The sequence below is a fragment of the Manduca sexta genome, chromosome 14, assembly GCF_014839805.1.
Source record: "Manduca sexta isolate Smith_Timp_Sample1 chromosome 14, JHU_Msex_v1.0, whole genome shotgun sequence".
Lineage (NCBI taxonomy): Eukaryota > Metazoa > Arthropoda > Insecta > Lepidoptera > Sphingidae > Manduca > Manduca sexta.
The window spans coordinates 5214066-5241576 of record NC_051128.1 but is presented as its reverse complement, the minus strand read 5'-3'; the positions used below and the strand labels follow the sequence as shown (position 1 = coordinate 5241576).

The following is a 27511-nucleotide window of genomic DNA, read 5'->3' as shown; positions in this document are numbered from 1 at the left end:
TTAATTAAAAGATTACAAAGTAGCGTGTATTATTTGTAAATAATTTTTGATTGGCTCTAACCAACTTTTGTTCATTGTTAAGTATTATTTCACAGTTTGTGTCAAAGATTATGCTAGAATCTAATTTGCCTTTTTTCAGATGACAGATCAAAGATAAATCATATGGCTAGCTAGTATGTTTCAGAGTCTAATTGATGTTCTAGATTTGTAAATTTTATGTATTTCTATATTGAATCTATCATTATTAGGAAATTTTTATAAAAATTATAAATTCTCTTTATTTAACATTGATACTAATGATAATTATTTAATAATACATTAAATGATTATTAAATACAAAAGAATTCATATATTTTTATAAAGTTAAAGCAATTGTTATAAAAATATAGTTGACAATTGAGAATGTTTTAGCATATTATAAATTATCAATGTTAATTATTATTCGTCACAGTAGGTATTTTTAGACATAAAATAATTTTAAGTATATTTTATTATTTAGTATTTCGGAATTTACAGNCTTCTAAGTATTTTAATACTTGGATTGCCGTCTTCTGCACTTTTAAAACCGTTTGCAAAATAATAAAACACAATAAACCTGAATTGAAACGCAACGAAAATCGCGAACGCCCTCTACCTCACAAGTATGAAGCAGCCGTAATGTCGATTGGCACAAAAACCCAACGAGTAGGCTCTCTATTTCCATATATATTATAATTCTCTTTGTGATGGGCTGAGATCATTGACGTGCTGAGATCGTTTTCGTGAATGCGTTGTTTATATCATTAATAAAACAACGTTTTGCGAGTTAACAATACATTTCATAAAATGAAATGATTTCACAGTATTAATTTACAAGTGTAGTGTGTGAAAATACTGTCGAAAATGTAATCGTATATAGTGGACATAATTTTCGGTGTTAACGATTTTTCTTTGCAATTATTTGTATGTACTTGAGGGTTTATCTTATCGTATATAGAAAATTTTATCTACGGTGTATTAGTTTTTATCATCGTTTAGTGTAAGGGGGAATTTATTAGAAGAAATGGATAATTTAAAGTAAGTTTTATCAAACAAGTTTACCTGTTTAAGTGTTAGTACTTGGCATACATACGTCAATAGAAGTCAAGGTTGCTATTGAGTTTTCTCATGTACCCAGTTTGCAGATTGTGAAATTAGCCATCTGTATACAAACAATGTTCTTTCACTTTGTGTTCCAAGTAGAAACGCTAGGCTATCCCGAACCAATAGTATTCATGGATATTAAATTTCTAAAATTAAATAGATTTTCTACACATAATTGATCGTAGATACGCAAAAGGGATCCAGCCCACAAAATTACACTTTTGAAATAGTGAAGATTGAAGTTTAAATCATATTTTTGCTCATTGATATTATATTTTGTTAATAACAATTTAAAATCAACACATTTTGACTAAGATGTTTTACTAATGGAAAATATTGACCTTATAGACTAGAATCAATTTGGCATACTTGGCTCATTTTTGACCATACTGTGAGTTGGATCCTTTTGCGTATCTATGTCCAATTATATATGTAAATGTCATCATCAACTGTTGGATAATTAATGAAGCCATTTGTTATAGTTTTTTACTAGAATATAATAAAAAATATAAACCTAAAAGGTCTTGTAGAAGATGACATTTTATTTATTAGATTATTAGTCACCGCTTGATGTAAACAAGCATTTCCTACTACAATTTTCTTAATTTAAATAACTTTATAAGACTAAATGAAAAATCTGAAGTGATGTAATAAATCTGAAATAGCCTTTTTATCACAATATTTTTTTAATTAACACCACATAGTGTCAAAAATTGCATTAGGTACAACCTGGATAGTAAAGTTTTAAAATTATGTCTGAATGTTTAAAGAAAATCTCTATTCAAATGATTTCACTTTCATATTTTGTTTACATTTGATGTGTAGATAAGTTAATTTGTATTAGTTAACAAGCTTTTGCATACTCATTAAAATCACATTTTAAAATCCTCGCTAATAATAAGAAATTATATTTAAAATTGCATTCATAGAACATATTATGTTCTATAGGAAAATATTGTACCATTTAAGGAAAAACCATTGCAGTTAGATTTTGTTTTTTTCCACTCCAACCAGTTCACATGTAATCGTAAATATGCAGTAGTTATATTTTCATATATTTTAATGCAGTTTTTTTGAAGAATTTTTAATATGATTTCAATTAATATTATGGTGGCTATGGTGGCATTGTTGTATTGAGTATGCAATACAACTGTTATGGTGAGGTCTTGAATTTGATTTCCAGGTTGACATTTTGATATAGGGTTTCGCCCCTTAGTATAGCCTGGAGTGTGGAATATTGTGCTTAGTAAAAGACAATAGGCTGGCCCCTTTTAAATAGGACTTAACATAGTTGGTTAAATGTGGGTATGTTTAACTCTTGTCTGCCTATGAATAGGATAAAGTGTAATAATATGATAATAATTCAAAATGTTTAAACAGGTTTTACTTTGTCACCTGGAATGTGGCGACACGATCGCCAGGGCAGGACCTCAATGCCCTGCTTGACTTCCCTTCTCAGTTCAACAAGAACAAACCTCTGCCGGACTTCTATGCCATTGGGTGAGTGAGTGCAAATAGCATTATGATAAAAATTCAATATATTATGATAAAAAGATATATCATAAATACAATTATGATGTCTATAAAAATTAAGCCATTTCTAATAAGTTAATCATACTATTTTTGACACTATTTAACAATGATGATTTAGTATTGCTGATAAATAATTTAAAGCAATTTATTTGATACATTATGATTTAGATATGGACAACCTTTTGTGTGTCAAATTAAGAATATGGGCCACATAATAGTTGCCAGATTCTTTGGTAGCATCCAACACATATATTGGTTGCTGTCAAATAAGAATAAAACTGTATTGGATTAGTTAGTCATAGCATAGTTTGTTTATCATTAGCATATTATATGGTAAACTAATTAGTTCTTAGATTCGATTCATTTAAAACCATTTCTATGGATTCAGCTTCAAATATTGTTTAAATAAAGCACGCTGGGTATGAAACTATTAGGTTTTAAAGGAAAATATGCAATGTAAACAAAAAAAATACCTCTTCTTATTAATTTATTTAGATATCAATTATGTCCAATACAGTAGAAAAAGTAAGACGTTTTTCATAAACGATCCCAATCTTAATCTTCAAACCGATCCCGAAAATCAACCAATCAAAATAAGTCATTTGTTAGTATGTCAAAAAAAGTTTGTTCTAATTGGACAATTTTTGCGATGGATCAAAATAAGCGATTGGGATAGTTTATTCAAAATGGCGGTAACTACTACCCAAATAATGTTCCACGTACAAAAGGATAACTTCATTGGTTACGTTAGAGTTTGATGTCTAAACTCTATATTAGTCACATCATACCGCATCTCGCACAATAAAGTCACGTTTAAAAAGGCCTGTGCTGTGTGAACGCATAGGCGCTCTCGATTATTGATTTATGCGATACAGCCGATATGTTTATCGGATTACTCACTATCCACTATAACTAAGAGAGCGTTATATTGACTTTGCAACATGTTTACCTACTGCTGATAAAGGGTTTGGCGCACTTCAAAGTAAGCGTAAATGAAGTTTGAAATCGATAAATATCAAAACCGCACGCTCATTATAGACTGGAGTATTTAAAACATTGGTAAATGAGTGCATAAAACGGCAAAAAACATGAATTTTATATAGTAGAAAGAGCCAACAACCAAGTCACAATTATTGTCCAGGTGCTTTGCTTTGGATTCGTAAGTGCTTTTCTGATAAAAGAAATTCGGATCATTCTGATGCTTAGACAGACAGTAATGTTACCAGGAGTTCAATAGCGGGATCGTTTTCTGTTATCAATTTCTGTAAGCTAGAAGTTAGTCATTAGGATCGAGTGACAAACTTATTGATTCTAGAAATTGATGGGTCAGAGCTGTAGTAGGTAGGTGATATGTTTAGTATAATGTCTGCTTACCCCTTCACACTATATGCAACCCTAATTCGTGACAACTTTACAAACGTTAATGTTTTTGATTACACAAGTCGGTGTTACGATACACTTGTAATGTAATGAATCCATGGTGATTAAGGTCGATGTGATTACACGCATTGTAGACTTTCATTTTCATAATCGTTTTGTCGGATTCTTACGGTTGTTTCCTATGCCAGTAAGATATGTAGCATATAAAAATTGACTTGTATTATAGAGAAGTATGTACTAAGATAGACTATTTCTTATCGATTCATTTTAGCTGTTGTTGAAGCTTCGTCTGAGCGCATCTATCGTAGGCGCATCCTGCATTGTTTTTATATTATGAAACAAATTACTGGTGATTATTTTCTGATATCTAAATTGATTATTATCAATGCAAATTCTGGAGCTATTAAACAAATTCCAAAATTCCTTACTACTTTATAAACATACGTTTCCACATTTCTTGCAGACATTGAGTAAATGAGATCATGTTGGATTTTCCGTTGGGAAATTTTGTTCGATATAAATCGATATATTATGGTACGGGTATCGCGTGTCATCATAATATGTCCATACTAGTAATCATAACACATCAGGGGCCTTATTCTCTATCCCGCACGTTATTTTAACAGTGCGTAACAAGCACGTAACACAACGCATCATGTTTAGGACTATAGAAATTTGGCTTACAGAATACCATTCCACGCACATTTCTCGAAGATAACATGACACGGCCGCGTTACGCGTTTACACTATCATACAGAATAAGGGCCCAGTAACAGATATATTATATAGTAGGCATACATAGATATTGATAATTAAAAATAATCTCAGATTCTTGGCTAATTTTATATCTTTGCACGACGATCAGTGATGTAAAAATCTATATGTGTCAAAAATATATGTATACAGCTACATATAAGTTCTATAATTATTCACAATAAATTTTTGAATGGTTTTTGGAACATTGTAAACAGTTTGGTCATGATTTATTTATTTATTGTGATCGCCGTGATAAGACGCTAATTTATTGTACTGGCCTTGATGATTGTTAAATATTACATATTTACGTTACCTACATAGTTTAATAATAATTCTTATATTTTATAGCCTAATTCCAGAAATTGTGTCATGTCCCTAATCAGAAACGCTGCATTGGTTTAACCGCCATTTTCAACAACCGATCCCAATCCCTTTTTTTGATCTATTTCAAAAATTGACCAATCAGAACAAAGGTTTTTTGACATGCGTACATATGACTTATTTTGATTGATTCATTATCGGATTCGGATTGAAGAATCAGATCGTGACTCTTTATTGAAGACGGCTGTTAGTGAATAGTATAGACTTATTTTTACGTCCAAGTTTTTTTTTCTGTGACCCACTAAAGTACTCTTTCGGTGAGTTTAGTTATAAAAAAATTTTAGTTCTCCTTGCCTTGAGTAAATATTATATCAAATACACAAATTTTATGTTCTTATTCAGGAAAATAACGGCCTAGTTTTTTTTTTTATATTTACTATCAGATTAGTTGAAAATCCTTTGTATAACTATCTGTTCCAAACAAGCGATAAATGTACAATATTTTTTAATCAGATAATACACAGTTTTAATCCGATCATTTCCTTAAATACTCCTAAAGTAAATAATAAATTACGAATAGTTAATTTTAAAATTGTCGAGCATAATAAATTAATTAACAAAAAGCGTTGCAACTTGCAAAGTCTGGTAAGATAACATTGCATCAACACTTTTGAAACCTTAACCAACTAATGTAAAAAACGAACAAATAAATTAGGAAATGGAAATAAATTATGAATTTAGAGGTAATGAAAAATTTTGCACAATTTTATCACAATAATTATGATGTACACGGCTTGATATCATTGATATTATCACCTAAATTAACGAAATGGTATACTTTGTACCCGCAAAGTAAAGTAAAGGAAGGTTGATTTTAACAGTTTCTGGTATGCCTGTAAAGGTATAGAATATTATTGTCCTTACAGCTTCCGAACTACTAATGGTATTTTTCAAACTGGTGATTCGATGCGTTTTAACATTGTCTTGTACTGGCTTTTTGCTGGATAAATAAAATAAAATTTAAACGAGAAATCATTTCCCTCTGTAACAAAGTTTACATATTATATCGCCATTGTAATGTTCGTGGTAGGATATATTTTATAGCCGCCCGGATAGCGACTACCATACACAAGGTGTTAAAACTCGCCATAGTGGCCCACGTAAGTGTCGCGTTCCGGGATCAGCCTGGGTATGTACGCTTCCAATAGGCTGACATAATTGAGTCGACTAGAGTGTCGAGAGGTAATAATCTCTCATTAGTCGAAATTCTACCCCAGTATACTTAACATCGGGTGCAGAGGACACATTTTGCCGTGTAGAAATAAAAATAATAAAAGTCAGTCAACTCATACTTAAAGCGTCTCAATTGAACCGTCAATTTTTTAGGCTACAGGAAGTAAAGTCGCAGCCACAGAATATGTTAATGGATTCGCTTTTCACCGACGCGTGGACGTCAACCTTTAACAAGATACTCTGCAGACAAGGGTATATCATTGCGAAGAGCACCAGGCTCCAAGGAATCTTACTACTCATCTACACTCAGATGAAACATGTTACGCATCTGAGGGACATTGAGGCACAGTACACGAAAACTGGATTAGGTGGGATGTGGGTAAGTGCATGGAATTTTGATTAGTAGTATCTGGGATTTGAGTTGAAATTTCTAATTTCTGTTGGGATGGAAGACCATTTATTCACTACTGGCATAGAATTTGATAAGGATACAATTAATGAGAATACAGAGGAAAGTGTTTCAACATAATAATAAGGTACTTTGTGTTCAATAATTGTAACAGCAGTGATAACTACAGTTTATTCACTCAGTTTTATTGCTTCCTTGTGCTTCTAACTGATAAAATGTGTAAATTGATATGTGGATTTAAAGCCAATGGCCTAGACAAGTGGCAATTTCTACGAATCGATTTCGTCGAATTACATACTTTGATAACGCGCGACAGCACAGTTAAACATGATACTGATAGTAAAAATCTATGATTGTACAGAAAATTTGGCCTCATTTTGTGATTGTCCCCATTTCTAACTTTAAATTTTTGCGAATTGTAAAGTTATATCTAAATATTACACAATTTCTTGGAATAGCTACATTGCCATTTGTCTAGGCCTGCTAGATAAGACTTGTCTATTTTGTAGATATTTGATTCAGATGCGTTCACCGCTTTATATTTTCATTATTCTAAATGATAGACTGACGTAATTTTGGATTGTAGAGAAAGCAGTATCTCTTTAGATCAGGTCCAGTCCAGAATACACCACAAGATCTAAAATTATCAATCCTTATTTCCAGGGCAACAAGGGCGCTGTCAGCATACGGTTTAACATCTACGGATGTTCCGTATGTATAGTGAATTGCCATTTGACAGCGCACGAGCATCTCCTAGCTGACCGCGTGAACGACTACAACACGATCATAAAACAACACGTGTACCATGTCAACGAGACATCAAACATACTCTATCACGAGTGAGTATTTTGTTTGTTTTTATTGCGAAGTCCGAGAGATGACATTGGCTTATATAGCAATTGTTGCTTCATAGTTTTTTGTTATAATGATCAAACTTGATGAAGATAATTTAGAGATCGCAGTCGACTCGGATTTCGTTGCAATTTTTAAATGAGATGCAATTTTATTTAATAAGGTTTCTAAATAGTGCAAATGGAGATCCTGAATAAATCTCTAAAGCGCCTAAGATTTTGTACAAGATTTATACGGATATTTCAATATGATTATAATTGAAACTCAGATGTCATACTCTACTGGTTATGGAATATTTAACACGTATATAATAGAAGCAGATATAGATGTACATATAGATTAAGGTCAATGCTAAGGAATCATTATGCATAACGATTATAGTGCAGATGGTTGGTCATAATTGCGCGATTTACATAATCACGCTGTTAGATTTCGTCTTGTGTTTTTGTGATAGGAAAAAGGTTGTTAGCTGAATATTTTATGTTCTTTCCTTTTTGTTATAACGCCACGATTCAGTTAGTTATTAGCTTTTTCTTTATATTTTTGTTGTAGTTTTTACAGTGATCGATTTAGGTGAGTTATTGGTAGATTTTAAATTAAATTGAGGATAAAACCGAAAGTATGAGTGAATTGTTACTGAATTATGATCATGACATCAAAAGAGATGGTAATCTTAGATATTTATCACAAACGGAATTCAATGCTGTAACAGTAAAATACATCAACTTTATTTTTACACATCTTAAGTACACGATTATTCAGACACATGACACCAATTCTAAATATATCAATGAAGCATTATGAGACTAGTTAGGAATGGACCATGATTCTTCTGATATTCGATATCTTTAAGCAGAGTGTATTCATCGATATGTATGTACTACGTACTAAATTTGGCGTTGCGAACATTCACTGTGTTCAACTGAATTGAACTGCTATCCATTTAAACTGACTTTAGTATGGTCAATATTCACAGCTTGTGGTTGTGTACGGAACGGCGCTCATGATATAAGAACTCGAGTCTAAGTGTAAACCTGGAATTGAATGAAAAGTATTAGTCAAATAAGTAAAATTATTTGTTGTTCAAGTGAATAAATTGGTTATATATTTAATACAGTGATGTTTTGGTTGCCATTTTAGTTCAGATTTTGAACAAATAGTCTATATGGACGTTCATGTCTATAGAATATAGGTCAATGAGTATATTTAGATATACGTCATACACTTCAACCATAAGGTGTCTTTATATGGCGATACCAGTGGGTTAGTTCCGTTGACCGCTAACTTATGACTGAATAATTAATGCTGGTTTCGATCGATGGTTAATTTTAATCGCATCCAAAGCAGTGTAAATTAAAGGTTATATTGATACGGTCTTAGAAATTGTCATTCAGGTATTTAACATTAATTTAAGGACTGATTAGATATGTAGACTGCTACCTGTTTAATTAAGACATCGTGAGCTCATTCTGTGTAGATCGGAACGTCATTAGCATTTTTTTTTTAATTGTAAAATGTTGGTAGATATTGTAGCATTGACTTTTCGGATGACCTACACCTCTGTCCACCCGGTGACCGTGAAGACTGTAAATTCTTCGTAATGTCGGAAGAAAATTTAAATAGCCGCGATAAAATCTGAAAACTAGTTTTACTTTGATGTTTAACATTCGCGTAAGGATAAGAAATTATTCATCCTGTTTATTAACGTATATGTTAATTATTATAGCCGTTGATTTTTGTGACAATAATGTATGGATGTTTTGTCTCAAATGCATAACAAGCTCTGGCTACAATGACCTGCAAATCGGAACATAACAATGCTTCCATACTGTTGCTAGGCGGCTGAAATACACGGTGTGGTAGTACACATCCAGATTATATCATACACTAGCTTTTGCCCACGACTCCGCCCGTGTGAAAAAGTCTTCCCGGGATAAAGGAAGCATAGCACTCAAGATTTATGTAGCTTCTCTTTAATGAAAAATTAAGATCGGTTTAGTGGTGCCTGAGATTAGCGCGTTTAAACAAACTCTTTGGTTTTATTAGTATAGATAGGCAAGACATGGCAGTCCTCTAGTGCTTTCTTCAAAATTGTAAAGGACCTTTTTGTCCTCATAGGTTGCGGGTAATAAAGCGGTGGTGGTCATTTGTCTTCAGAGTTTTATTAATATAGTATTAGAAAGAAAAGCATTGTAGAAAATATTTCGCCTTGTAAAAGAGAAAGGATGCTGAATTGACTTAGGTTTTATAGGAAGAAAAACGAAGTACCTAAGGCTTATGTTAAAAACTACCTTGTACCTTGTATTCCTTATAAATATTATCCCTGACTTAGAATGTCCATAGTTGTATACGTTATTTTAATTGTTATTTAAAAATAATAATTATTATTCTTATACATTGTTTTGACGTATTATAAGTGCAACTATTTTATTAAACAATCCAAATCTCAATCCGATTTCGAGAATGAATCAATGAAACTAACTCATTTGTAAGCGTGTCAAATAAATATTTGTCCTGATTGGTCTATTTTTGAGAGAGATCGAAAAAGCGATAGGGATCATTTATTGAAATTGGCGGTTAATCATAATATTTTTTTATGTCAAAACAAAGTAAACCCTTTGTAGTTTATTTTAGCAAAAAAGGAATGTTGTTGATAAGGACACAATATAGATTTGAAGACCTACATTTGTACAGGTAGTTTTGTAACTGACAGCTGTTTATTCTTATCTGTTTTTCCATTTCGCTGGAGTAGTTGTTCAGTCTGTTTTATATAATAAAATTATAATAAATGTATCCTTTAGAAGTTTTTGTCAGTCTAGAGTCTTTACATACATTACATTACATTACATAAAGGTTAGTTCATAATTTTCTTAATTTATTATTACGTTGTTGGAATTCATGAGCAGTGTAATAATTGATTACTGATCTTGGTTCAAGGTTACTTAAAGCGATTATAGTGGCTATTCAGGCATTGCGTGTTTATGTTTGTTTAATTGTAGCTACTGTTTTTTCGTTTTTATCGAGTAGGTTTTGCGGTGATTTAGTCCGCGTAAAAGACTTTTCTGGAAATAAAAGTTCCACCGCTTTCTAAATTCTATCCAATACACTCAGCAGTTTTTGCGTTTACTTCTAAAACAAACAAACCTCCAACTATTTTCACAAGCTTTCACATATTAACTACTATTTATTAATATTAATAAGAAAGATTTTATCGTTGTTAAAGATTATATCGTTCATTCATTTTGTTGCCGAGTGATATAATATTGTATAAGAATTTTAAATCTATACTATTATTTAAAGCTGAATAATTTCTTTGTCTATTTAAACGCGTTAATCTCAGGAATTATAGGTTTGAATTGAAAAAAATATTTCAGTGTTGGAAAGCTCATTTATCGGGGAAGGCTAAATTGTGTATAATATCACGCTATGATCAATAGGAGCCGAACATCAATATTTCTTTTTCAAAAACGGGGAAAATTGATTTCGATAGCATCCGTTGCATGCGCTCAGTAAACAATTAAAGTTTCTATCCCTGGGACATATATAGCTTGTCTTTTATAACGGAAAACTTTGTCCCGAAAAAACTATATCACGCGGGCGGAGCCGCGGGCAAAAGCCAGTCAGTTAATAAACTTTGTCTTACTTGTATTTGAATTATAAAACACACGTGTTACAAATGAATCTGACGCGAGTGTAGATATTATGTAGAGCGGAACAAAATCAGATGGTGCTAATTCGATGACTATGTAATATTTTTGTACATTGTGCAAAGTGTAATGGTGGGAAGTTCTATACTAACTATACTAATAGAATAAAGAGGAACAGTTTGTAACTTTGTTTGTTTGTAGAGGTTAGTCTCTGGGACTACTGATTTAGAAAATTCTTTCACTGATAGGAAGCTATATTACTCCTGAGTGCTAGAGGATACTTTTTATCCAAGGTAAATATTTATCCTGGAAGACGTTATCACGCAAGCAGAGCCATAGATAATAGCGATTTTCTATATATACTTGAAAATTTAAACTCTTATAGAGGGTTTATGGAATTTGCATCAAAATATGACTGGTTTAAAAATTATAGTGCAGTGTTGTCTCACGAAGTTTCTTGACTCGAAATTCACACGAAACATACCTTCAGTATTTTAATAATTTTCTGTTTTACCTGCGATATTATTTCATTACACATTTCAATTGTAATTTTCATTAATATCTTTAATGATAAAATATATTCTGTGATATTCCACTTACAATCAAGCGCAGTGTCACTTTGCCACACAAAAAGTAGTGTTAGGTTAGAGAGCCGCTTGGGTGTGTCCCTGGCATGGCCGACGGTGACCACTTACCATCAGATGGCCATTAGTTTATTTGCCTTAGAAGGAACTAATAAAAAACTATTACGATACATGTGCGAACGGTTTTTTACGGTATTTGCACATCTATATATATAAAAATGAATCCCTATTTCCCTTGGTCACGCCATCACGCGTGAACGGCTGGACCGATTTCACTATTTTTTTTGTTGTGTTTGTTATTGTCAGGAGAAGGTTCTTATGAAAGAAAAAATTCAAAATATTGCGCGAAAAATTAGAAAATTTAAGAAAACTTAATGAAAATATTAATTTTATAATATAACTCAATTGTTTGAAATAACTGTCAGCGATTGACAGAATGCGCGCTGCAAATTCATAGTTAAGACGGGACAACGTCTGTCAGGTCGTAAATAATAAAAACAAATTTGTCATCTCTTTCTAGCTACGTATTTTGGATTGGGGATCTAAATTTCCGCACCGACCATCCAGCGGGCAGCAGTCCGTCGTCCGAAGAAATTGTGGCTACCTTGCAAACGGTAGAGAAGGACAAATATGCCAATTTGTTAAAGCATGATCAATTGCTAGCGGTAATGGAGACAGGGGAGGCGTTCTCGGAGTTCTCAGAGGCCGAGATACGATTCCCGCCTACGTACAAATTTTCTATTGGAGGAGACGAATATGATCTGAAGTGAGTACCAATTATTTTATTGTCTAAAGGTATTATTGTTGTTCTTGGTTGTTACGTCTTTGTAAGGAAAATGGTTATGTTTAAGAGTCATTGCGGTACAAACCCGCAATGGCTCTATTTCTACAAAGAAATCCACCATTCGTCATTTAGCACACACACACTTCACGCATTTATCCCCGAAGGGGTATGCAGAGGCGTAACCAGGACACAAACTTTTCGCCAAGTATGTTCCTTCCCATAATATGATAGGGGGCGAGCCTATTGCCATATCGGGCACGCATTCCAGACTCCAGGCTGATAATGAGCAGAAAAACTTAAATATCACTTTGCCCGACCCGGGACTCGAACCCAGGACCTCAGAGCACTGCCGTACCGCGCGTGCAGTAAAACTACGCCACCGAAGCAGTCGTTTCACTTTTGAGTAATACCTTCAGAATGTCCCTTACAACGTATACAGTAACCATTCAGTTATGAGCGAAACAAACTGATTTGTTATTAGTGTTTTCATATATTGTTTGACGACTAGCACTTTTCGGACGCGGCGAGACATGCGGTTAATGTTATTAGTCTAGTCAGGGATTTACGTCATAAGTGTTTGGTATGTTTCATTATAAAATTATATTACATGAGGAAGTAATACATAAAAAGATAATTAAAAGGTTGATAATTGTTCTGATGTCGTAATGTAAAAAACTTATTTAACATTTTGTTTACCTCCTTATTTTATTATTTAGCGTCCTTTTTCTTAATGGCGGCTGTCTGATGTTTATCGGTGAGGAAGTTACAATAATTTTTTTTTCAGTCAAACATTTTATAAATAAAACAGTTTTAATTATTTTTGCAGTAACTGTAGTTATGTGAATCTAATTTTAGTTTTTTTTACAAACTGCGATTTTATATTCTGGTACCTACCCCAGCTGCACTTTCACACACGAGAGAACTTCTATATTACATTCATTACTAAATAACACAACTATTATAGGAATATATAGGTATATAAAATTATATGTCGTATTCTTAAACCGACTCTAAAGAAAATTGCCAGCTATGCTAAGTATCAAACATAAAAAACGATGTTCAATTTAAATTAGATCCGACTCCAAAAAATATTTAATGAGTATATAAACATAAAAATACGAACGTAAAGATTAGTATGTTGCTGCTGTGTGTAAAGTGTAATTAATTTTGGATTGTTTTTGAGTCGGTTTTTCTCAAAATTAACAATTCGTGCCAAGTTTGTGGCCTTTAACCTTACAGTTCAAAGTTTCTAAACAAACTGTAATTACCTTTACAGTATTTAAGTAATTATATTATAAATTATAATAATATCAGCCCTATATTATATACTGTCCCACTGCTGGGCACGGGCCTCCTCTACTATTGAGAGGGATTAGGCTTTAGTCCACCGCGCTGGCCTAGTGCGGATTGGTAGACTTCACACACGTTCAAAATTCCTATAGAGAATTTCTCAGGTATACAGCTTTTCACTGTGTTTCTTTCACCGTTAAAGCGAGCGCTAATTCACAAAGAATACACACATAATTTTAAAGAAGTTAGAGTCGGTGCCCTTGGGATTTGAACCTGCGGCTATGCGTCTCGGCAGTCCGTTCCGCACCCAACTAAGCTCGCCGTAATTATATTGTGTAATTATTAGTAGACGTGTTTTTTCCTTATTTTAATTGTTATGTTTACATGACGTAGTGTTTATATTTATTAGTTGATGTAGGTAAAGCGAACAATTGTTTTCACACGAGTTGGTATACGGACATTTTGATATTGTATTTATAAATAAAACTCCATACTCGACATTACTTCTGCTAACACTGTGTAAAATATCATCAATGAATAATGAGTATTTTCACTAAAAATGCTGGTTTTACTTGCTGATTTATTGATCAATTTAGAGTGAGAATATGGCGTATTCGTGAGTGTATTTCTAACTAGAAATGTTGCCGTTAAGACGAATTCTCTTAGAGAAGTAATAGTGGCATTAGGGCGTGTAAAATTAAAATAACGTTTTTTGATATTTATTTTGTTATAAATTTAGATGTACTTAACACATGTTAAGTACATCTAAGTTTCCAAACAACGTATTTATTTATTTATTTAAACTCTTTATTGTACATCAAAACCGTTAAGAATAATAAATATAGAACAGAGATGGTGAAATAACAGGAAGTACAAATGACTTAGAGTAAAATATTATTTTCAAGTAATTAAGTATGTGGTATTTAGTATTGCAATTGCAATATGACCCTGTATATTGTATCATCGCCAATAATATGCTTGTTTGATCTATGAATAAATACTTAACAATACTTATATTCGTTGTAATTTAATAATAAATCCGACGTGTTTTTACGAGTCTTTGTATATATTTTTAGTCCATACGGGCATTTATATTCCACACGTACTTTGGTTTATTTATGTATGCAATTTGCTGCATTACATTGTATACAATTAAGGAGGAATATAAATGTGTTTATTAGTGAACTGTATTTTTTAAAAATATAATTATGTGCATATATAAAGCCGAAAAGTCCAGTCAAATGTGTAACATTATTTTGCTGGTGGTAGGATATATTTTATATCCGCCTGGATAGCGACCACAGTACGCAAGGTGTTAAAACCCGCCATAGTGGCCCACGTAAGTGTGTCCTGTTCCGGGATCAGCCTGTGTATATCCGGTTTCAACAGGCCGGCATAATTTTGTCGACTGCCGAGGGGTAATGATCTCTGTCAGTCGACATTCTACTGGAACTCATTCCACTTACCATCAGGCGCAGTAAGGTAAATTTGAGTGCTCAAAAAAAATATTGGCATGTATGGTTATTATGAATTACTACGATAGATTATTAAATTATATTTATTATACGATTATTTTATCTTACTTTAATTATTATTTCTTTGAACCGGTTGTTAATGAAAAGTAATAAGCCGTGTTAAGTGTCAACTACTTGCCTGTCATTGACCTCATCGTAGTGACCTCTGTAATAAATGGTACACATGTTTATGAAGACTTAATTACAATTATGCATTTTTTTATCTACGAAAGATATAGCAAGTAACAATTATTATTCTGTTGTGCCCAAGAAGGGATTACATATTAAAGGCTGGTGTTAAATTATATTTTGTTAAGATAGTAATTTTTAACCAATAGAATTACATGACGAGCAAACCGCTCGCTCGATGAAAAAAGATCGAGTAAATTTGTGTCTTAACTAAGCATATCTTTGCGATTTTTTTATAAGTAAGACTGTATATTTTCATTTTTTTTCAAGGAGAAAACCATCATGGACCGACCGTGTTCTGTACAAAGTGGTCGCAAACAATTACGAGAACGTAACCCTGCGCGCTGATCTCGTGTCGTACAACCACGTGCCGCACTACACCGTCAGCGACCACAAGCCTGTCATCGCGCAATTTAATATTAAGGTCAGTTACTCTTACCTAATGTCATGTAGTTATTGCTTTGGTTGTCGAAATCAGCGTTACTTACGTCGTCAACAGCTGTTTTCAATAAACCAACCCAATCTCTATCTCCAATCGGATTCCAAGAATCAGCCAATCGTAATGACTTATTTGTGAGCATGTCAAAAAATGCTTTGTTCTGATTGGTCCATTTTTGAGATAGATCAAAATAACGAATTCGGATTGTTTATTGAAAATGGCGGCAAGTCAAAAGCATAAGTTGTTGAACAAATCCAAAACTTTAAATTGTAAACATATTTTTGGAAATAATTATTTCCTATACATATATTTTTTAAGTCTAGCAATATTATTTCTTTTAGTACTAAGTTACTTTAAGTATAAATAATTTGTTAAACTTAACTTGCAAAGATATATAGTTTGAAGTTTTGAATTTAGTAGCAATTTCGATGCTGACCGTACTTACATTTGTTTCCGTGCTATCATCGTACGTAGTGTATAAATTTCATACATCAAGACAATTTTGTATGTTGCATTAGAGCTTTGGCCCGCATTGTAGTTTTATAAATAAAGTCTAGATTTCCCCAAATTCCTATGTGTATAAAAGTCCCATTTAAATCGGTTCAGCCATTTCGGACATTATAATGGTTGGATTAAATGCTCTAAGTAAGTTAATTATAAATTCATCTACTTCAACATTCAGGGTTAAATGTAAATCACTCCGAAACTGGTTCATCGACATTTGTCTACGCTCTAGTAGTCATAAAAAAGTATACATTTTGATGAAAGAAAAATGAGTTTTTATTTAGAGAAAATATATTAATTTATTCATTCATTCATTAATTTATTTATTATGTATTTTGGTGATGTTTTCTTTCTCTATAAGATTAGAGATTTAATGATCACATCACCTGTTAAAAAATGTGTCCGGCATTTCTTGTTTCTGTTCTCAAATTAATTCTTGTTGTGCTTTGGTGTTGGTCAAACATGTTTATATGTATTAATGTCAGTGGTGTTGGATTATTATTCAATTTAGTTAAATTTTAAAGTTATTTTTTCAATTAATCAATTTTGATATAAACTTAAAAACTTTTAAATTATTTTTCCTTAATGAATAATATTTTGGATCCACTTCCCTTTTGTACTGTTACACATTAAAATATTGAAATCATATTGTAAGCTAATACTCATCACTGACTGATGAAAAATCACAATAACATCCAAACTCATACAACAAACTAACATATTGATTTGCACCGTGCACATTAGACGCGCCATGGCTTCATTCTGTCAGTAATGGCGGAGTCGCCTAGAGCAGTTAAATCACCAATCAGGATGCGTTCAGCTATGATACCGCCTAGCGTTGTCGAGGACAGCATGCAAGAGACTGAGCATGCGCCGGTATCGGCTCCTTTCGCGTTCGCATCGGATGTTGTCTTCGATGAGATAGCTGAAGAAGCCAGTTTAGAGGTAATGTACGCATGTCGCACTTTGCTTGCATGTAACAGTTGAGTAATATATAGGTTTTGAGATATAAATGCTGTATACGTGTTTTGTCTAGTTTTTTCTAAAGTTAAGTTTAATTTAAGACGACGAGACAAAACACTGAATAGTTATTACAGATGTATAAAGCGTAAGGCGATAAGTGTATTCATCAGTCGTGTTACTATACGATTGATGAATATACACACATTTCTGCTGAAATGTAAACAAACAACGGAGGTACAGTCGACCACATATTTATCTGAACAAATTAAAAAAATCAAATTGGATATACACTAAAGTTTAGTTGTTTTGTTTTCTTTCTGTGCAGTAAAGTAAAACCCGTTCTGTTTTATTTTTATGAAGAAAAAAATTGGTAATAACACAAAAAAATAATTTGTTTAGATACTTATGTGGCTGACTGTACTTGTCAATTATATTTTACGTAATTTTGTAAATAATAACTTCATCTATCATGTCTACCATAGCTGTATAAAGACTAATTAGTATATGAAATTAATCAATGGGGTTATCATGGAATGTATATATTTTTCAATTAACAATATTAAACAAGTTAAAAGTAATAATACTTATCTTAAAAAGAATTTGCAATCTAATCGGAGAATTGAATATTTTGATCTGAGATTAAGTACTAATTTTTTTACTGACGTCAAACTACATATCTTAAGAAATTATTTGTATAGAAGAAGGAAAGTAAACGATCAGGGTCACATGATGAGCGGTAACGTGTTTTTTAAAACAAAAAAAAACAGGTCACCTGATGGTGAGTGATCATCATCGACCACGAACCTTTACAGAATCAGAGGAATTGTGCATTGCCAACGTTGCTGAAGTAGAAGGAATTGCGAATAGGGATAAGATTTATTAGCAAACCTTGGAAAACTCCTCAAAAGCAATTTTATCATTTCTCATCGGTTTTTAATTATTTAGAATCCAATCAAGACTGTCCATTCCTGCAAAACTGTTTAAAGTGGCATTAATTGATTTACACTGATTCCCTTATAAGATATTTGGTATCACTCCTAGCCGAATTTTGGCTACGGCGACCAATATCATCGAAGATCAGCCTAGTACGCAAGATATATTGCAAAAGTGTGTGCGCAATACCTATGTATAGTGCAGCTATCTGCACTCTCTGTTTCTTCACTCTCATAGTCTAGCGAGACGGCAACCCTACACGACCGGAGGGAGATCAAGCGCAGGATCAACGGCTTTATAACTTTTAGAGGCACGGGGGTATCACACCTCCAACTTCCTGATTCCGACCTGCGTCGAGTAATTTTAAGATCGAAAAACACAGTCAGATTAATTTTTGGTCCAACCCGTGGTTCGATCCCAAGCCTTAGGCGTGATAATCTCACCGCGTACGCATTACAATTACCCCACCGAAGTAGTCAATATGACGTAATAGCTTTATCAAGTCGGAACATTTTTGTACTAAGAAAGAACTATAACACTTGTGTTATTCACAGGCATTTTCCAACTACACGGAAAAGACAGTGGAATTCGCGCCGATCAGACGCATTTGGTACATCGGCGACGCGGACTTCAGGACGCAGTGCACGCTCTCGCACGACGTCGTGGTCAACTCTAACGATTGGATCGGTATTTATGATGTGAGTGTTAATTGCTCCTTTCCCCTCTGAGGGTCTTTTGGAACCGCTTTTGTCTCATTAAGAGTTCCTGGTAATGGGATATTGGTAATCTCGGATAATTATTAGCAGCAGCTTGGGAGAGGAATTGGGGATGAAAGAGAAAAGGCAGGAAGGTTCAAAAATAAGGAGATAAAAAAAGGAGAGAAGAAACGTCGCTTGTCTTTTTTTATACGTGCACTGCAAAGATACCCCGCTGCACCTGATGGTAAGTGGAGTGGGGTCCAATAGAATGTCGATTGATAAGAGATAATCACCCCTCGGCAGTCGAAACAATTGTACCGACCTGTTAGATCCGGATATACACAGGCTGATCCCGGGACGCGACACACTTACGTGGACTAGTGTGGGGTTTAACAACTTGTGTACGGTGGGCCCTCTCCGGGTGGATATAAAACATGCCCTACCACCAGCAAATGCCTGATGGTAAGCGATACGACGACCCATAAACAGAGGCAACACAATACAGAACTTTAGATTACAAAACACTGCCTTTCGACCACTTCACTCGTTACCCTGACATATTAAATGTTTAATCTTATACTGTCCCGTAATACCCTAACTACAAGGTCCTTAAAGAAATAGACATTGCAGTGAAACCTATCCAACCGGACTCTAGCTAAAGATAGAACTAGCTGATGTATCAGCTTCTAGCTGTGCTTATCCAGTTTTAGGTTGGCACATAAAACTTTATTAAACTTATTGCAGTTCAACGATTGGCCTAAGTTTTTATTACCGGTCACCTACTCGACATTATCATTGTCATCTATATATTTGGTGGATTCAGTTTCGGGCAAATTCTAGAACTAATCACATGTAATATTGCTCTACCGGAAAATCGGACTAGACACTCCGATTTAGAGCCCATATCGCTAGACCAAAAAAGTTTAGATAATATCGATAAATAAAACAGCTTTACGAATATTTATTTTCATTTTTTCCCGCAGGCTAACTTCCACAGCCTAGACGATTACATTGCCTACGAGTACTTAGCCAAAGTGGGTCTTCCGGAAAAGCCGGTGGCGACCGGTGAGCCGCGTACCATCACGCTGAGCTTCCCGGTCGGCAGCGGAGTGCGGACCCCCGGCTTCTACCGGTTCATATACTTCAGCCAGCCTAATAACGATGTTAGAAGTGTACTTGGTGAGTATTTGTACACGATAATGTTCTTTAAGCCTTATTTCATTGGAACTCACTTAGGTTTTTACTCAATATAAAAAGCAACCACGGTAATTTTTTTTAGGTTATTTGATGGATGTTGCTATAGCGATAAAATTGTTAATGGTACATGGAATTATTTTAAAAACTTTGTACATTTTTTTGTATAATGCACAGTAAATTTATAAATTAATAATCTTTTGGAAAAAATGGTAAAAAGCTCGATAAAGTAAATGCTCGTAGTATTCACTATTAAAACATAGATGGCGTTATTAACAATTTTGTCACAATTCCGTCAACAGGTATATCTGAGCCATTTGAAGTTAGCAGCAAGGAGGACAGACTGGTGGCCATTGATAATTGCGATCAGCCGTCTAGCAGCACTTCACCCGGCCGGTCCAAGCCGACCACAGCCACTACAGACATCTTCACAGACTTCACCGGACTTGACGTCACAAAACTGTCGCGACACTTCTCGAACGACTTGAGCATCGACTGACTAAGGACTTACCTGCCTGGCTCGCCCGCACATGCCCGGCGGAAGGAAAATGGCGGATAGACATTTCTCTTTAATAGTTCCAACCCTCTTAGAATGTGAAAACACGACGTGAGAGTTCGCGACGTTGTGATTGGTCGAGAGACTAACACGTGACTCCCGCGTTGGTATCTCGACCAATCACAGTCGCACGACATGAACTCACGTGTCGTGTTAGTTATACCACATTCTAGGGGGAATCACTTCACTGCACAAATATCACCTTTTTATTGGTCGCATCGAAGAATAAAATAGAATTTATTTTTGACTAAAATGTATTAATATTTGAACTCTGAAGTTATTAAAGCAAGAATTGAATATTTACGTCATTTTCCTTTCCACGGTCATTATTTTATGAGTTTTACGAGTATATTTTAATTATAAATTTAAAAAATACAAACTTAACGCTCTTTTAAGCTAAGACTATAATACTAGTTAAATAGTAGATAAATAAAAATATTTGATGGTACCTGTTAAGAAATAATTTTGTTTTATATTGGATATAATATGAATATGTTAATTTAATACAAGACTTGCATAAACAATATGCTTGGAGAAAAACAAGTATTTTCTTCATTCTTTGAACCCGGTTTTAAGTTACACAGTATTGATTTAATGTATTTTAGGGGTGTGAAATAATTTACTTTCCTTGGATATATATTTTTTAAAATTGATGCGTAAATTACGTATAAAAAAATTACATTCATGCTTTAACTTGAGGTTTTTATTGTGAATCTATTATTTGCGTTAAAAATGTATCAATGTTCTTAATAATCTGAATTCCCCTAAAATATTTTTTGTAAAAACATGTTGACAAAATGTTACAACCTTTTAGACAATTTTAAGTTAGTTTAAAGCTTTAATAATGAGTTGTTTTGCCATGTAAAATATAACTAGTCGCTTGCCTGAGAGATTGCTCCTTTACAATGCGTTAAAAATATACACGAACCTCCGTGACGTTACATTGTGATTGGTCGAGAGAGTAACATGTGAATCACTCGTCTGTTATCGACCAATAACAATCATCACAAGTAAACGACACGATCGTTCGTGTCGTTTTTATTATACCACATTATATGGGACGGGTCTCTGTTGTTTTGAAAGCACGTGGTAAGTATTGCCAGTGTAAAAATTTTGGTTGTGGGTATTTGAATTTTGTTTTGTCATTTGTTAACGTACAAAGTTTTGAATAAGGTATAATTTATTAATGCATTAAGTTCGTTACAAATTGTTTCAGAAATATGTTATTCCACTGTGTGGGATAATATGAATAGTTTTTTATTATGGTCACAATGGTTACTTAGCATTAAATCCATAATTTATATGAATAAAAACTACTAAAATAATGCTGTGGTATATAAAAGTATTGATTAGTGTAATCTTTATTTTTCATTCACATGATTATGGCAATGTTGCCAGTATTTTACACCATAATAAAAATTAAAACTGCTTTGTAATGATGCTTATGAATGGGACTCCGGAAACTTCGAATTTAATGTTTCAAATAAATGGAATCCGAATTGCTAACCAACTTAGGATGAATTATATATAAGATTTTTACTAGAACTGTGAAATATATTAGTGTTCAATTTCATCGATGTAGTGTATTTGGACTGTAAATTGAACTATAAGGTATGTAGTTTCATTCCCAGGTTGGACAATAAATTGTGATTTTTTTTATTCCAAAATATAGCGGTTGTCCGAGATTAGACCTAAGGCACTATATGGCGATAGTCTCGCTTCCTATTACGTTATTGTAAAGGATATAAGCTTGGCAAGGGCTTGGTGTCCTAGTTTCGACTCTACGCTTCAGAAGTGAGAGTCGGTTTTATATTTAATGTTAGAATTAAATATTCTAATGTTGATTCTGAAGTATTTGCAATTATTCTTCAAATATAATATTTATATTTTAGTAGCAACTTAAAGGATTTCCATTTATCGCACACTTGAGCAATACGAGGATATTTTGCCCCTCCACGAAATATTTACAGATCGCACTGAGATCTACGTACAGTCTCACAAATCTTTAGTTTGTATCATTCCGAAATTCCTAAAAGTATTTACACCTTTATATTTTTTTAGTAATTTCAATTAGTTTCTTTTGTTTTAATACTATAACGTGTGAGCATATATTGACCAATAATCGTGCATGGCCTAATATTGTTTAGACAGACCGTCAAATAGGTAGATGTCACATTCCATTGCCAATTTTTTTTTTCGCATCCAATATTTATAAGCCCCAATAGTATATATTATAATGTTCTGTTGGGAAATACGAGATTAATGCCATTTTAAATTTTACATAGCATTTAGATAAAATAAAAAAAAGAAACCATGATACGAACCCATCGATATGTTTTTTTTTATAAAAAAAAATATTTTTTATTTTTATTAGCACTTAATAAATTTCTGTTTTGCATGGAAATACGTGTACAATAAATTGAAAATAAGTATAAATATATTTTTTAAAGTATTCGTGTAATAAGTAATCCACGTGCATTGTTTATTTGCGTTCCTACGTTTTCCGTTTATTGCAGTATTTTTTCTGTATATAATTTTTTTTACATGTTTCTATAAAGATATCAATACAATATTTTTTTTTTAAATTTCAGCGCAAGAGCAAAGCCCTGAGTATATCATATAATAAGATAGGTAAATATAGGCTTTGCAAACCGTAGGTGCCCTTGTGCTCGTCTGTCTGTCCCTCTAGATCCTAGGGTACAGGTGTAGGATTATATGTTTATATGTAATGAGGGGACCGGGCAATAATATATCGCTACAATAAATATAAAACATGGTTTTAGTAGGACATATTAATGAATTAGGTAATATCGCCTTTATCAAACTAATTTAATGCGTAGATTTAAAAGTGATAGTCTTATGGTGATGCAACATTTGTATTTGTCAAAGATTTGCGCCTTGTGCGAAAAGAAATATCGATCTTGTGTTCTTTATGTGGAAAGTCGACGTTGGATTGATCAAATATAAATATACCAAGTGTGATGCCATTATAAAATTCAAACATGGCGAACGCGCCGCTCGCGAGCAGTTACTGCAACAGTTCGCACGCTTGTTTGCTTGATCGCTCGCATGGGGCTCGCAGGAAGCATGTCGTATGTATGCTAAGTTTAGATTAGCAAGTTCTTGCAGCAATATATTATACAAGATCTTCCGGATACGTTTACACCAGTGGGAATAATTAAATAAGTAATTCTATCCACGCGACTCGCTAGACCTGGTTCAAAATTTAAACTGGAAAAATTGAAATAAAAACTAAAAACTATTTAAACGGATTTTATCGCGGTTTTTTTTTTTATATTATTATTTTCTCCCGACGTTTCGAAGACTTTGCAGCCTTCATGGTCACGGGGGGGACTGAGGTGTTGTTCATCCGTAAAGTCAAAGTTACAATATCTACCTACATTTTTCAAATATACAACTTTTTAAAATTTTATCTGTTGACGGTCCGATCTACGCAGAATGAGCAAAAAATTGTTTCTGGAAAAATTGTTTCGCGCAAGATAACTGCTGCAAGCTTTGCTAATCTAAACCCTGTAAGTAACGTTAAATGATATGTATGGATAACAGAGATCTCCTTGCACTAAGATGGCGCGTGCGATTCGCAAATATTCGTCGAATTTGGACGCAATTTTACGCATACATTTCACTAATACGTTTAGTCTTTTTTTATGTGACACATGTGACGCGACATTTGGCGTGTTGCCCGGACACATTTGTTGCATTGAAGCTCAAAATTAGCTCATGTATGTAAACGACAATAATGGTAGATGTTGTAACTTTCGTAAGCCAAATATTGGCCGTCCTTTTAAAAACATTTTTTTTTTGTATGCGCAATAGATTTTTTTGTACTAATATTTTTGAACTCAAATGGGATCTGTAGTTACTGATGCAATATGCTGGTTTATCTTCTAATGGTTGACTGTAATTGGGAATAAAGTGTAAGGTACGGGTAACGCTGAATTAATACGGATCTTTCGGATGTGATATCACTATCAATAGCTCTAATGAGGATTTTTTCGCTCAATACTCTTAGAGACCATAATTTTTTTAGTAGATCAATTTTGAGTAATCAAATACAGTTGAATTGAGATCCTTCTCTTTTTTTTTGAAGTCGGTTAAAATGGATCGATTGATTATTACTATTATTTTCAATAAAATCTTGATAAATTTATTAATCAGGCTAAAAGCATTACTGTTAACGAAAACGAGAGACGGTTATCTGCCACAAGGACGTTAAGACTCTCCCTAGAGCAAATGACCTTGAGCTTTTCCATAGATTTAGGGTGCAAGAGTTTGGGCGGAAATATGCAAAAAATTACAATTCATTTCTTAAATAAACAATTTTAGTTCTTTTTAAAAATTTAAACACAAAATGCTCCTTAGCGACATAGTCGTGAAATAACGACTAAGCTCCTTAAATAAAGATTAAAACAAAATACTCCTTATTTTGAAAATCACATTTTTAGATACAATAGTTTACTTAGGAGCCATCGACTTGTATTTAGTTATGCCAAAATGTAGCTACAGTTTGTAGTTTAACTACTAGACATAATAAGATTTAACATCTCATGACTCAAGATGGCGAGCGCAGTGCAATACCAAACAACACTTTGTAATTCGAGGTGTTGGATGGTGTTTCTACTGCTTAGGGGCGGTCGTATCGCTTACCAATAGGCCAACGACAAGCTCGTCTCGTCATTCAAAGCAATAAAAAACTACTATTAAACAAAATTCGTGGATTGTCATTTGTTACAGTATGATTTTTCTATCTATGAAAAAAAATGTGCGGATTGGTTCAAATATACTTTTTTTGTGTCAGATATAAATAGATCTTGGCATGTATTGCTGAAGAGTATTAGGATTATTTGCGTTAATTATTAATAACTTCTTTTTGGATAAATTCTGGGTTAATACATTTGGCATAATTGGACCCACGCGAAGAATGCAAGCGTTCTAATTTTAAATTCTTGAAAAAGTGTTGTAATTCCAAATCACACATTAATGGAGAAAATCATTACCATTCCTAATTAATTTCCATTAATATTTAATTAAAACATCACTTTGTTAATATTAATAGAATCTATAGTTGTATTAATATTAGAAAAATATGCCGTTTTTCGAACGTAATTTTATCTTTATACTTCCCTACCTTTATGTATTTTGTAACTTTTTAAACTAGTGGAATTATATAAATTGATGTACTATTTTGTATTACTTATGACCAGATATTTTTATTATACGTGTAGGCATATATAACTCTTTGCATACTAATATAGAAGAGATAAATCTCAAACAGTGTAAAACATAATGTGATTATACTTTTAAAATATATCTTCTACTCCATTTGACTGCCTCTGTAGCGTAGTTGTATTACGGAATGACAGCAGTGATGAGGTCTCAGTTTGATTCCCGGGTCGGGCAGTGATGTTAGGATTTTTAATCTATATCAACCCGGATTCTCGGATTTGTACCCGATACGGGACAGGCACACATCCTATCATAGGACAGAATACACGCGACGGAAAGTGATTGCACCAGTTACGCCTCTGCCTAACCCTTCGGGGATAAAAGGCGTGAGTGTTTCTACTCCATTTTTCGAATTGATATCAATTGAGATTTTATGTTTGTTTTTTTTATACGATGTACAATTTGCATTCATTTTTAACAGTTAAACGGAGTTTTAAATATTAATAAATAGTATGCAAAAGTGTTCTATAATACCTAATCTGAGTATTGTTGTCTACCTATCTATTGTTAGACATTTATAATACATATATCGATTTATAAAACCCCATATTATATCATGTTTGTATAAAAATGTACTTAATCGCGCACCCATTACAATATATAATTGAATATGAAATCGTAGGTGACAAATCAAATAGTAAAGTAATAAGTTATGTATTTGTTCGTTTTCGAAGAGGTTACTATCGCCTAATTTTTTATTTTCACAGTTATTGTAAGCGAATTAAATAATTTTTTTCGTTGAAATATTTCATGTCCATAAAAATATTTAAACTTTCTTACCAGTTGATATTGCGATATTTGTTTTGTCACTTAGGGATTATTTTTATAGTCAATGTGAGTTTTGATAATTTACGGCAATGATATTTTAAGACGTTACCTCTTTAATGCTTGCCATTTATGTGTAATAAACGCGTTTACGTTAGTGAATACATGCATTTTCACATATCGTTTTCGCATGTAGTTATTAATGACGGCTTCAGATATATTATTGAGCAATATGAAAACATATAAATATAATTTTCATGTTTAAATATATAAATCTATATTTATATGAGTGTATCGATGTACAGAATACAATTGTGAAATGTAGAGAAAGGTAAAATGATATAGTCTGTAATCCGAATCAATTTACGCAAAACAAACATGTTTGATCAACACCTCTGTGTAAACGTGACGTGATTCGGCTGCATTTCGAAACCTATTTAATTTTGTAGTACAAATTAATTAATTTATAGTGGTCACAACGCTGTGTTATATTATGGGAATAGAATTTATTTAGTTGGATACATTTTGTTTTATTTCAATGCCATTTGCAAGTACTGATATCGTATCGCAAATCATTTGATGATAAACTACAAAGGCA

The 27511-nt window shown here is 33.1% G+C and overlaps 1 protein-coding gene across 2 annotated transcripts; it reads left to right on the top strand.

Annotated features, from left to right (window-relative positions):
- Positions 1–729: 729 nt before the first annotated feature.
- On the top strand, positions 730–27432 carry LOC115456033 (inositol polyphosphate 5-phosphatase K). 2 transcript variants are annotated; one of them, XM_030184885.2, is made up of 10 exons: positions 730–1056; positions 2503–2622; positions 6499–6724; positions 7418–7593; positions 12358–12603; positions 15885–16038; positions 17302–17502; positions 19008–19151; positions 20135–20330; positions 20648–27432. In XM_030184885.2, exons 1-10 carry the CDS (start codon positions 1043–1045, stop codon positions 20842–20844), a joined length of 1674 nt encoding a protein of 557 aa, XP_030040745.1. In that variant the 5' UTR covers positions 730–1042; the 3' UTR covers positions 20845–27432. The 2 variants fall into 2 exon arrangements, with proteins under 2 accessions (XP_030040745.1, XP_030040753.1); XM_030184893.2 differs by lacking the exon at positions 17302–17502 and having other exon boundaries at positions 1043–1056.
- Positions 27433–27511: the final 79 nt, after the last annotated feature.